This window comes from Myxine glutinosa, chromosome 7 (assembly GCF_964187855.1).
Source record: "Myxine glutinosa chromosome 7, kmMyxGlut1.1, whole genome shotgun sequence".
NCBI lineage: Eukaryota > Metazoa > Chordata > Myxini > Myxiniformes > Myxinidae > Myxine > Myxine glutinosa.
In genome coordinates this window covers 16882514-16896314 of record NC_136267.1, presented here as the reverse complement: position 1 = coordinate 16896314, position 13801 = coordinate 16882514, and the positions used below count along the sequence as shown (strand labels likewise).

At 46.4% G+C, this 13801-nt stretch overlaps 1 protein-coding gene across 2 annotated transcripts in view; it reads left to right on the top strand.

The window, feature by feature from the left end:
- ATP1A3 (ATPase Na+/K+ transporting subunit alpha 3) overlaps positions 1–13801 on the top strand; it is a 222081-nt gene that overhangs the window by 168237 nt on the left and 40043 nt on the right. For both annotated transcript variants that reach the window (XM_078781318.1, XM_068121870.2), the window contains exons 2-4: positions 10484–10576; positions 11966–12025; positions 13584–13787. In XM_078781318.1, the coding sequence (XP_078637444.1) occupies positions 10484–10576; positions 11966–12025; positions 13584–13787 (357 nt within the window). The remainder of the gene's footprint in view (positions 1–10483; positions 10577–11965; positions 12026–13583; positions 13788–13801) is intronic.

The following is a 13801-nucleotide window of genomic DNA, read 5'->3' as shown; positions in this document are numbered from 1 at the left end:
GGCTTTGGACAGGGATTGGCGCACCGAGAGGTATTAGTGAGGAGACTGGGTGATGAGGATAGTGTTTTGGCCCCAAAATTAGAGGAAAACAAAATTTGCTGATTGGCAAGGGATTGGCAGTCGTGATTGGCAGATGATGGGCAATGATTGGCAAATTTTTGATTTGTTGGATTTGGACGAGCAAAATTGATAGTGAAAGACCCCCGATGTGGTGGGATGGCAAATCCACCATCCTTCCCATGTGGGGCAAATGCGCAATAGTTTATGGGGTGTATGGCAGTGAAAACTAGCCCGGGTGGGTTAGGATATGGTGTGTAGGGATCTAGAGAAGATGACATTAGGTAACGTTAAGTTTAGTTAGTGACTGATACCTGTAGTGGGGACGCAGGTAGATTAGTGTGGATGATAATGACGAGGGAGCGCAATAGTTTAAAGGGACGACTGGGAAGCGCAAGTTTCAGAAGGGAGTAGTTAGCTGAGATGATGCCGTGTTTGTGAGAATTGAACAGGTGTGATTGCACAGGTGTGCAACTGGACAGGTGTGTGGAGCAGTGTATGAGTAGTGAGTGTGTGGATCAGCGCGAATGCGCGTGGGGAGAGAAGGGTGCAGGTGGCACCAGGTGTGAGAGCACAGGTGTGCAGGTACAGGTGTGTGGAGAGAGTTGGAGTGAGTGGTACGGAGTGGTGTGCATGGTGCGAAGGTGTGGATGGGGGAAGAGTGGACCCCTTTCACGAGCACCCGGGGCGGGTAGTGTAAGTGTTAGGTAGAGGGTGCAGGTAAATTGTGGTTGGATATTGGCATTTGTGGTGCGGTTGCAGAATGGTGTTGTGGATGGGTGCATTAGTGTTGTGGAAATGGCTGGGCGTGTAGCCTGTTAGTGTGTGTAGTTGGTTGGGCACTCCACCACTGTGAGGATGTCGGCCAGGTGAGGCCGCAGGTGGGCTCTGGGAGCCGGTAGAGTTGTGGATGGGGCCCGAGGATCCGGAGGATGGACCCGGGTAGCCCAGTGCCAGAGAGGGCACCGAGTGGGGAGAGTGCCAGAGGGCCTTCCCCAGGTAGTTAGGTTAGGGCAAGGAGCAGGTAAGCTCGGAGGCAACTGCAGTGGTGGAGGTGTGCAGGTGGGTAGACCCACTGGGAGAGGTACACGCCGCAGCCCAGAAATTGTGCGAGGGCACCGGGAGATGAATCGGGGGAGTGAGACCCCAAATTGAAGAGCACCACAGTTTGGCCAATGGGAATTGGTTTTTAGAACCCATAGTGTAAGAGGGCCAATGGTTTGGCCGGAGAGAGACCCCGGGTGGTGTAAAGTTGTTAGTCATTTAGGAAATAGTTAGGATTGAAGAACCTGTCGCACCATACGCAGCCACTTACCTGTGGTGATGATGATGACTCCACACCTGTGTTTTCTTTGTTCTGTGTGCAGGAAATGAGATTGCTGTGGATTTGTGAGACGCATCACGACGTGGATGAGACATTGGGGTGATTCCATCTCTCCCTCCTTAGGAGGGACTGATGATGAATTGGTGATGGCAAATTTTGATGTGCAGTTGGAGATGGCAAATTTTGATGAGAGTTGAAAATGGCAAATTTGATTGGTTAGGAGGGAGAGAAGACGAATTTGGTTTATGGGAGGAACGGGGAAGACAGTAGGGATGTTTGTTGATTTGTAAAGTAGATGTTTATGGGTAGTGTTGTGTTGTGTGGATACAGTAAGGGGTAAGGGAGGGGCCATGTAGGTTACCTGGTGGGGGGGGGGGGCGTACGATAGGAACGTACCTGTCTCACCTGGTTCCCATGTGCCCCCAGTGTGCATTACCTTATATTGCGTGCACTTTTGCGCCCTTACCACCTTACTCACTTGTTTCTTCTTTTGTCTCCCACCTCCGAGGATCTGGCTTTGGGGTAGAGAGAGAGGAGAGAGAGGTGCTGGCTGCGCAGTTGTGGGCCTGCACTTTCGCTGTTTGCTGCCGGGATCGATACACCAATGTTTGTGGCCACCCACAATGGACCGCAGTTCGTTTGCGGCCAAGCACCACCCGGGGATGGACCTATGGGTCAACGTGGCACCTATGCCATACAGGTGAACCACTTTTAGTTAACACCAAGTGCACCACAAGAAGAGCAAGAGACACCTGCAGGGTTAGGGGTTGTCGAATTTATTTTTATTCCAATGAACAATGGTGACTGCACCGATTGGTGGTGGGGTGGTGCTGTTGATGCTCGGGAAGGGTGCTCTGCACGTTATTAAAGGCCGTCGGCCACAGAGCACTCGTGGGTTGGTGTATCGATGTTGGCAAGCGCGCTCTCTCTATGCATAACATCTGCATGTGTTCCTCCAAAGACAGGTCCTGGATCGTAGTGTAGATATCAGCGTAATCTTGTAAATAATGCTCCCTACCGGCTGTATGTGTAGTTTGCGAATTCTTTCCGGATTCGGTTATCCTGTGGGTGTGTTTCTGTGAGGAGAAGGGTGCAACGTCGCAGGGGGACATATTTACTCATTTGTGAATATCTGTAAAACTGTCGCACTCAGGGTAGAGTTAATAGTAGAGGGAACTACATTGCGTGCCACACTAAAGTAGGTAAAAATTTATCGGGTCGGGACGCCCCGAGGGTAGAGAAGGGTGCAATGTTGCGAATATGGAATTTGGCCTCCATATCCGCTTGTAAATATTCCCCTATTTTCTCCAATACTCCCCAACTTTCCCCAATCCCCCATTCCCTAGTCCCATTGCATGTAAATAACAATCAGTAGAGCCGACCTTCCCCTTATTCCCCCATTAAATGTCGTGCCCAGGTCCACCGCACCACACGTAGCCAACTTTCGGACATCTTCCTAGTTATTCTTAATCTATGTCAGTTAAGGCCTCGTCTCCATTAATTATGACTCTTCGTTGCACCAGAATGTGATTATATGGCATCAGTAGTGAGTTTAGGACCTTTCCCATACCTCCTCCCATCTTCTTCCCCAAACAACAACAATAACAACAACTACAACAACAATTACAACAACAACAGAGGGGATGGCGGCGGAGCGGGGGAGGATGCGTCCTCACACCGGCTCGATTAGCTCCAGACCATGCGCTCCACGGGGTTACCCCGAAGGGGCTGGCTGTCAGCTCCTCGTCGGGGGCGGAGCCAGTAACCCCCCCCGCACGCACCCAATGAGAAGCAACGTGCCGATTCCACGAGGCGGAGCTAACGAGCCGAGGGCGTGTCACTCCCCGCCGGATATACGCGGCCACGCGCCGGATGTGACGTGAGATTCGCCCCCAGCTGGAGAAAGACGGACCTGCGAGCGCTGAAACAGATGCGCCTGAGTTTGGAGAGGCCTGAGAAAGAACGTCACCTCTGAGCGCTGCGACGAGACCTCCCCGCATCTCTGGACCGAACCGTGTACCCTGCTTTGAGCCAAGAGTGCACCTTGAGCCATCGCTATCTGCCTTTCCTAGCCATCAAACCCCGTGTGAGTCAGCGTTGTCCCGTTTATCTGTCGTCTGTCTAGGGTTAATATAAGAGTGTGTCTAAGTGCCTGTCTTTCTATGCTGTCCCTCTTGTAGTTGTAATCTAACCTTCCGCCTTAATATAACCTCCTCCGGAGGTCTTGAGAACTGAACCCCTGGTGTCGTATTGTGTCATTATAACCCAGCCGGGTGTCTTCTTTTTCTTATTGAGCCAGCGTAGCGCGACTTCGTCAACGTCGAGTATAGTCGGGTAATGGGGAAACATATTTGGTCACCCTAACTTACCCCTTGCTTACAAACGTCTAAATGTGTCCATGTTCCATTGCTAATCTTCTATAAAGTGAATGTGTGACTGTCTGTTGCTGCCTGCTGTGTCCATGAGTGGGTGGGTTTCAGGAGATTGGAAATGCATGTTGAGGTGTATAAGGATAATAGAGCATCTTCATATAGGGGTCCTTCCACCAATACTAATAATAACGATAATAGTGAATGTATCATCTCTCCTCCCTGCCCTCACTAGTCCAAGCACATCCAGGCTTGGTGAAATGCATGCTAATGCTCGAGCAGTATAGCAGGCAGGTAGGTGCCAAGGCTGCAGAGAATAATGAAAATCTGGTCTAATGGACCAATTAGTTGCTTGTACACACTAGTTCTATAAAAGAGCTGGCCACTAAATCCCGTCTCCATCCATCCATCTGTTCAGGGATGGGTTTGTGCCACCAACCTCAGATTGGTTCCCTCTAGTGCTGGGCAGGGTGAAGAGAGGGCGAGTACTGCAATTATTTTTTTTACGGTGTAGTACGTAGGGCAAAGCTGTCTAACAGTGTATATATGTATGCCCCTCACAAACGTACAGATCAGAGCTGAGGATCTATCTGGTCATAAAACAGGGGTAATGTGATGTGATTACATCTGTCATTGGGCGTACGACGACTGACTCCGCACACGGATTTTGATTTATTTGCCGTTAAGGCCGAACATATCGTCAAACCTGTCGTGTCACAATCACCATACTCTGTCCACCTTTGTTTTTCATTTAGTGTGAAACACAAACAAACCAATTGTTAAAATGACCATCAAATATCAAAAGAATTGTCATTATGGATCTTCCAACTACAGTATGTATAGGCCTTTGGCTTTATGCCTTCAGACCGCTACGGACAATTTAGCCCAGGTTTCTTAATACAGTAGTATCATTTTCGTAATGATAATAATAATACAGTAAATATAATTGAAACACTGCAATCCCTTTGTCGTGACTGCAAAGTTCCAAGATTTAAGCGGTGTACGTGTTGGTTCATTCTTGACTATGTATAGAATAAACCAGTCAATGCAATCTCTTCACTTCCATGGTGATAGACAGCTTAGAGACTGTGCTTCAAAAAATATTTAAAACCAACATTATTTGCTAACTGGTATAGCTACCCAGTTCATGCGATCCTCTTCAACTAAGTATCAAATGAGCCTGGCTACGTCAGTGTTAGATGTTCAATCTGTTTCATTGCTGCGGTGTTTATGGATATTTTTCATGCAGATACATATTGGTGGCTTCATTCATTAGACGTTGCTATTGATGAAACGGAAAACCAAGTACTACATTTCCGTTTCAGAAGGAACCCAGATAAGCAAAGAGCAAAGATGGAGTCATCAGGAGGAACCTGGATAGGATTTGGGTTTCAGCCGCGATTCTACAACCCTCAAACCCCCATCCAGGAGCAGCCAAGTGAACCTTCCAGAAAAATCTTTGCAATAATTCACTTCTTGGACAGATAGATGAAGAAAGACAGAATGAAAGAACAAGCAATAATTAGAATTAGAATAATCCCCATGCGTTCCCCACACTGCTTCACCTCGTCACGTACCACCGCGACCTCCTCGCTCAACCCGCGCCTAATGTCTTCCCCCATTTATTTCAATTGACCACCCAATTTGCTTTCCAATTTTTCCATGTTACCCCTGGCTTCATCTCTCTGGGTGTCCATTTTCCCATTTATCTTTGCAGACATTTGGATTAGGTATAATTCAATGCTGAACCCGGGTCGCACAGCGGGCCTGGCTGCCACCGCCATGTGCGAGGCGCCGCCATTTCCTTCGCCAGCTACCGCCCCCTCTTCGGCTTCCTCCACTACCAACTGTCTCTCCTGGTCCTGGGTCATCTGTTTCTTTTCTTCTACCCCCACCGGCATTCGACCGCCTTGGCCAGCCATGGTACGAATACAATTTGGATTTTACAAACTAAATTTCGTTTGCTCGTAATTTGGAGGCAATTAGTCCAAAAAAATTTTTAGGGTTCTAATCCCACTCCTGACACCAAATTGTTGCGGTTTTCCGAAGCCCATTCCCTTACAAAAGGGAGATTGAGCCCCTTTTTCTCTCTGGGTCTTCAAAACCGCGAGACAGTCGCCACTTCCGGGCCGATGTAGAAAAGGGTTTCGGGACAATTTCACACGTACCTTGAGTACCCACGCCGCAGCGGAAGCGGGGATCGAGTCTCGCACGAACCACGCGTGATTGAGTACACCCGAGCGGATGGCGTACCACGTGACTCGTGCTGTTACCTTGCTATAGAACCCGGTCAGAGCGATCTAATTCGTACCATGCTAAGCCAATGATGGAAGAGACGAAACCTGTCGAATCAGAAGGAAGAACAGATTTATTTACACTATTCACAATGATTTGGTGGAAGAAAAGGGGACAGGGCAGAACTTAAACAGTCTTACTAATTCCCAGACACGGGCCCGATCACTCACACGGGGAAATGGAAGAAGAATGTTCGCGCGCCGAATGTGCCTGCTTCGGTCGCTCCAGGAACAGCTCACCCGGTGTGGCCCTCTGGCGGTCACAGCACGTATACCGGCGAAAGCAGGCAGGCGGGAAAATCCCCGCAGCGCGTATATCGGCAAAGGCAGGCAGGAGGAAAAACGCGCGTCTGTGGCCCGGCGCGGATCGCTCTTTACAGCATGATTAATACTGCGATGCATGGGGAGCAGGGCAAGTTCGTGTACAACGGGGTTATGCTCAACTCAACTGAACTGCTGTATTCTCACAACTCCGATCTTGTAACTGAGCGCTCCAAACTCACTGCTCAACTGCACTCATCTCATAACTAAGCACCCCGAACTCATAACTCATGGGCTGCGCCACTCATCTGACAACTGCGATCTGACTTGCCCTGCGCTCATCTCATAACTGAGGTGGGGGCTCTGGGCACAGGGTTATCACACCCCGCCCTAGCCCGACTCGAACGTTCCAAACCCCGCCTTTTGCCGCAGTGGTAAGTCACTCCCCTCGATCCCTGATTGGCGGCTCTCGCTTACCGTTGGCTTCTCCTCCGCCTTCCTTCGGCCTCGGTCGACTTGTTCAGGCCTGCCTCGTGGTATTTCGCGCCAAAAGCATCGAAGCATCGTAAGGGCACCTAATTCTCATTATCCTACTCGATGCAAAACTAACACAGGAAGGTCTACGCTTACATTTACTAAGAAATAACTGAGCTTTAAACGAGGCTACGTGTTGTCGTGTAACTAACTAGGAGGGGAAATTAACCTTTATTATAAAACCATAAAACCGCAACGGTATTCAGTATCCGACTCGTCCGTCTCATTGAACAGATGAAGAAGCTCCTCCAGATTTGCACCTTCTATGTCATTGTCCAAGTAGACTGTGCCGCTTCATAAAACTATCTCCCCATCCACGTGATGCCTTGAAGGTGACCATGTTTGGCAAGGTCTTCGCAAGCATGACGGCTTTCACATGCACCTCCGAAATGCTGACGTCACCGCCTTGTTGCTGACGATCTGTGACCCAATCGAGCAGTTCAGCCTCGAGCTCGGGATGGGCGGCCACATGACCCCGTTCGGCCATTTTGTTTCATGGGAGCGACTGCAGACGCTCCTTCTGTGGTCTCCAGTCTGATGTTTACTTCAGATATTCCGTCGAATTCCCGCCCAGCACCTCTGTTTCCATGATCTTCAGCGTATTGAAGAGTTTAGTTTTTGAGCCGTTATGTATGATCATCGTCAAACTCGTGCTTAATAAATTGTTAATCTTAATCCTTCTCTGCCATTTATTTAATCTGCGCTGCTGTGTTTAAACTTTGCGCAATCACAATTCAACATTGTGATTCATACGATTTACGACTGTCGGCTTCTACAGGAAGTAAATGTATTATAAACCACAAACGTACATGATTATCTTTTTAAACAGTTGCTAATGCTCTTTATCACATTAAATGAAGGAATGTGGAGGAATCCCGACATCCGTGAAGTAAGGTTTACTTGCAGAACTGAGCGAAGATCTACGGAACTCTAGATACCCCACAAATGTTGGGTTAATATCATAGCCCTTTCTGCCGCTACCATGGCATTTTTTGTAGCGATGTTTTGAAACTCGCTCCTGTTTAATACGAAACTGAAAGGACGGAAGCTCGGATTGTGCTCATTTATCAAGCAGCTTGCTTGTGCTTGCCAAGCCAGCCGTTCCTTAAGGGTTTTGAATGGAGTGCTTGCTCGAATACTGAAACCACTTGGTGCTCTCTCTACAAGAAACTTGGTAAATGAACACACACCCAATGTTCTTGAGACCCGACCATAGATCGACTGTAATCTATATACCCCCAAAGAGGAATGACCCTTTTTGCCCCTCCTGCTGTGAGCGGGTGTACTAGTAAGGAGAAATGTGAAAAAGTAGAATGAAATGTGAAAGTAACAAAGATCCCTAACTCGTAGCCCTATCTCCCTCCTTCCCTTAACTCCTAAGTTACTTTGACTTGAATGGAAATGTTTTTTTTTTTTTTTTTGTTTTTTTTTAATAAACATTCTTCTGCCTCGCTAGTTTTGCAAGATAAGCACTGTATAATAAGCACACATCTGCTAAGCCAGAGGAAGTGTGGGGTGGGTTGGGGGAGGGTGGTATGGGGTGGGTGGAAGGAGCAATGAGGTGCAACTACAGAGCCTGCTCCCAATCATCTGCAAGGTCATGGAATCTATCATTGTTTGACATCAAATCCTTCCTCTTCTCCAATGGCTTAATCTCTGATCATCAATTTGGATTCAGACCAGGTCACTCTACTCTGGACATGCTGCTTCTGCCGTCTCAACAAAGCATGGAGGTCCTCAATGCCAAACAGGAAATCGGCTGTCTCCCTTGACATATCTCGTGCCTTTGACATGGTCTGACACCCTGCACTGCTCATGAAGTCTTACATTGAATGTTCCTGCTAGTTCAGGGAGATTGGCAAGGACTGCAAGCAGCTTATCTCACTTCAGGATTGGTTTCCCATATATATTGCCCTGGATATTAACTCTGCCTTGGAATTCTTGTTTGACTTGAGTGGCAATGGTTAAAGAGCATTGAGATTGGAGGCTGAAATAAAGAATCTTAGGACACAGCAGATTCAGAACTTTCAGCCTGCCACTTGGCAAAGTGCAAACTGGTATCACTGGCCTTGCAAGTTCATTCAATATCTTTGAATGTGAGAATTTCACCTTGTCAGCTGTGCTCGAGTTGAACTTGAAATAATCATATCCAGAGGAATTAACAATTGCACAAATTGCAATTGCATGTCGAACAAATGCACCCATGAAATGTGGTGGTGGTGGTATATCATTTACTATTGATGAACTCTATTTGGGACAAAATGTTTTGAAGGTTTTATTTTATTTATTTATTTTTGGTGGAGGGGGATGGGGGTTATTCTTTTGTACCTCAAACTTGTCAGATTTCAAAATAGACCATGTTGAAACTTTTAAAGTAGACTTGTGGTGTATTTTGGATTCCCCTTTTCCATGTATGATCACATAAATCACATGGTTTGTTGCTGAACCCTTCTCATTTTTATTTTTTTATATTTTTTTGTATACAGAGTCGAGGCTTGTGAAAGAGCTAACATTTATCAAACAAACAAATCAAACAAACAAATCAAGCAAACAAAGTGTATAAAAAGGGGAGCGGTCGACAAGATGGGGAGAGAAGGGGAGGAAGCACACAAACAACATTTGAGAGCAGGGACATCGGGAGATGTTTTTGGAGGGAGAGGGCCTGGGGGGAGGCAGGATAGGTATAAAACGCAAGGACACCAAGGACTTCCAGGAAAGAAGTCAAAAGTCACCTCAAAAAAGTGGATTTGGGGTGAAATTAGTGGGGGTAGAAAAGATCAAGGTTTTGGATTGGGGAAGATAAGAGATGGTGGTGAACAGCCGTTTTAAAGACCTGGAGGAGGAGTGGGATTGAAGAGAATGGGGGAGTTTGTCCCAGAGGCGGGAGAAAAGAGGAGTGAAGGTGAGCAGAGTCTTGATTTTGGCAGTTTAACCATAAGAGGGTTGCAGGCAGATCTTGTGCGACCTGCAGGAATATTTGGGGGACAGAGCCCAGAGAGAGCTGGGGGAGCAAGGCCGGAGAAGAGTCGGTAGAAGACGGAAAGACCACCAAGCCTGCCTGTGGTGATTAAGTGAAAGGCCCTTGGAGATAGCGTCATCGCGGTAGATTCCAATGATTCTGAACGCTTTGGTTTCAACAGCGTGAAGACGAGCTAGGTGTGAGGCAGGAGCACCAGCCCAGAGGGGAGAGCAGTACTCCATCGAGCTGCGGATGAAAGCCTTGTAAGATGTGCTGCTTTATGATTGGGCAAATAGCATTACCTGTAAAATAGCCAAATGTTTTTTTCAAATCGACACGATCTTCCATTCAATGTTCCATAATGCATGCCTTGAGGCTGCCACTTTCAGTTTGTTTCGGCTTGTCTGAGTTCTGTTTTTGAAGATTACTCATTTTAAGCTTAAAATGGCTTCAGATTAAAGCTTGAGCATTTTTTCCCAAGGAAGTGGGCATCTCCCTTGCTTCCCCTTTTGAAATTTTAGGCATTTTCTTTCCTTTCTTCCCCTGTTCTTTTTTTGGGTGCTTGTCTCCACCAGATTTTTGTTGAAAAGTTGTCGTGCGTTGTCTTGTGCAATAATTGTGCTTTGAATGTTGACACTTGTCGAAATTACCAGTTTTTTCACTTTGTGTTCTGTGTGCCCTACAGCAGGGGAAAGATGATGTTCCCAAGTCTCACAAGAAAGGAAGGAAGGACAAGAAGAAGAAGGATATGGATGAACTCAAGAAGGAGGTCTCCATGGTGAGACCAAAGCAAACGCGTACCGACACTGGACGGTTTTTTAAGTTATCTATTTCTATTCAAGATCAAGTCTCACTGAAGGAAACCTTCAATTCAAATCTTGTCATATTTAGATTTTTTTTATATTTGTGACCTTTTTGGATATAATCTGATCACAAACTATCTTTGATATTTTAGTTTTGATGTGTCTGTGGTTAAATTTGTGCAAGTTTCCATTGCTAGTCACAATGTACTTGCCCATCTCTGGAGAATGTGACTGATAAATTCGGATGTGTTGGTTACATTTCCCTTCTGCTTGGTTCAGCCAGAAAGGAGGAACCTGAAGGAAATGCTGGAGTTGTGTAAATTGTTTTTCTTGATGGAATCCAAAACAAACTTTCACGTTAACGTATTTTGTGGTACGATTGCTCGTGCGCATTGATAAAATGTATTGTGTGCAGATATAACAATCTTGCACTTCCAAACGAGTTTGGTTTTATTTTTCTTGTTCTTGACATTGCCCTTTGTGTTTCGCACATATGCAGATGCTTCCCTTGTCCTCCAACCTTTGTACATCTGCTACAGTTTTTCATTGTTGGTTGAACCAACATTTGTAGATTCAAAACTAAAAATCAAATTCTCAATGAGTTAATTTTTTTTTTTAATCCAGCCTTTAAAAGTGAACCTTTTTCCAGCTGCTGATTGTAGTTGAGGTAACCTTTGACTCCACTGTCCTGCTTGCTATGTAATCCCTATGTATGTAGTTTGTTTTGGAAAGGTTTTGTTTTGGACTTTCTTTATTTAACCCCCATCTCCCTCTCTGAATGTTGCTAAAGATTGTCTTCAGTACCTGATGTGTAATTTATTTCAGGTAGAACTGGTTTTGCTTGACCATTCCAGGTGCTGAAGTCTTGCCATGCTGCTTTGCTGAATGACAAGCTTTGAGCATTGAATCTGGAATGCTTCTGATTCGTATCTTTGTGGACAAATGGGTTTTGCTCTTTCCAAATATTTTAACATGCTCTTTGCTATAACTGCTTCTTGCCTCTTCCCTTCCCTGCTATTCTGCCGACGATTTCGCCCTGCACCCATGGTTCTCACAACTGCTGCTTCCTTCCTGCTGTGGTGTTGGCTCCTGCTGTCCTTTCCCCCTTCTCTCCCGCCCCCCCCCCCCCCCCCCGACCCAAATCTTGCTCCACCTCGCCTTGTACCCTTTGCCATCTTTTTCTCCTGCCGACGCAATCGTCAGACTGACCACAAGTTGTCGGTCGAGGAGCTGTGTAGGAAACATGGCACAGATCTAGTACAGGTGCGTATTCCTCCGGTTGCTGTATCATACCATTCTAATCCATCATCCCTCTGTCCTGGGTTTGTCCCTGCCCGCACCCATTTCCCATTCCATATTCAAAGGATGATCACAGGATCTCTATGGAGGAGTTGCAAAGGAAGTACAGTACAGATACCACCCGTGTGAGTAAGATTCAAGCATCACGGTCTGCTGTTTTGCTGGCATTTGTTTTGTTTGTTTTTGTTAACACTCATTCCTCTAACCTCCACTCCCATCACTGACATTCCACTTTATCATGTGAATTTGCTTTTAAAATATTTTGTCATTGAAAGACAATGTGCAGAACAATGAATGGTTGCTGCTATATTGTTTTGAATGCAATGCTTTCCTGTAGCTGTTTTGCATTGTTGAAGATTTTTTTTTTCTTTTCTTTCTCTTAACTCAATTAGCCTGGTGTTGGCTTAGCGGTTAGGGTGACGGTTTGGGATCCTAGGATCCTGGGTTCGAATCCCGGTCGATCGCTGAATTGCCAGGGGGGGTTGACTCAGCCTGTCATCCTTCTGAGGTCGGCAAATTGAGTACCAGCTTGCTGGGATGAATGATCCCGGTATGTACCCCGGTTTAGAATAGGTACACAGTATCCCCCCCTGCGCATCGAAGAGCCGTGACCAAGGGTTGGCGTCAGGAAGGGCATCCGGCCATAAAAACATTGCCTCAAACAGGGAACCATGATTGTCATGGGGCCCGCAAGGCTAACCCCCGCTCTAGCGGGGAAAATGGCCTTAAAACGATCATTCATTTCATTCATTCTCTTAACTCAATTATATGCAACTGTGTTGTTTTGGTCAAAATGACATTTGTTCAGAAGTGTCACTTTAACCTAGCTTAATAAAAATAAGGAATTTGAGAATTTCATTTTTGATGCCGAGAAAGTGTTTGGTTTCCAGCCATAGTAGTTTGATTAAAATCGGATTTAAATTTGATTCAGTAATTGGGTTTTGCTGATCAAGGCTAATGAGTACCACCCATCCGGGTTTGAGATCAGAGTTGTCCTTCTCCTAGGCAGACTGCCGGCCAAGGCTAACGAGTTCAACCTACCCGGCGAAGCCTGGTTTTAAGGGGCCAGACACCCGCCTTTCACACCTTCACATTTAGTTAAAAACAGGGGTTGACCCGAGAAGCCATGCAGTAGGAGTTTGATTAGGAGAGGCTATTGAGATGCAAACGATATGGGATATTTTATAGATGAGTAGCAACTCCATTCAGTTCTCCACCACCATCATGGTCATTCCTAACCCTTTGACCCCCATCGGGTCGAAAACAAAATAAATGAAGAATAGATGATTACAGGACCAGTGACCAGCCTTAAAATCTTAAGTTTGGACTGAAGTTCAGTTGTGGTCTTTTAATTTATAATAGGTAAGGTATGGAATGGTCTCTCTTGAAAGTGCAGATTATCTCCCATGACCTGTGTTGGGCACCTGTTGCAGAATCCATTCCTGATGGAATTTTAATTGGGGTGGGAGATGGAGAGGTGGTTTAAAAGAACAGCCCTGTAACTTTAGTGCTGTATGATGTCATACTGTGATCAATAAAATGCTGCTGCTTTGCCTGCTGTATTGAGCCACTTTTACCCTTCTTGCATTTGTACCTTTGTTTCTTTCAAAACATATTTGGCATTCTCTGGTTGCCCAAACCCTGGAAAACGTTCTGCTCGACTGGCTTCCGTTGTGTGAACAGGGTCTCACCAACACAAAGGCAGCTGAGGTACTGGCCCGGGATGGCCCCAATGCGCTGACCCCACCACCAACAACTCCTGAGTGGGTGAAATTCTGCAAACAACTCTTTGGAGGTTTCTCCATCCTCCTGTGGATTGGTGCCATCCTTTGTTTCATTGCTTATGGCATCCAGGTTGCTATGGAGGACGAGCCATCAAATGACAATGTATGTGCTTCGTG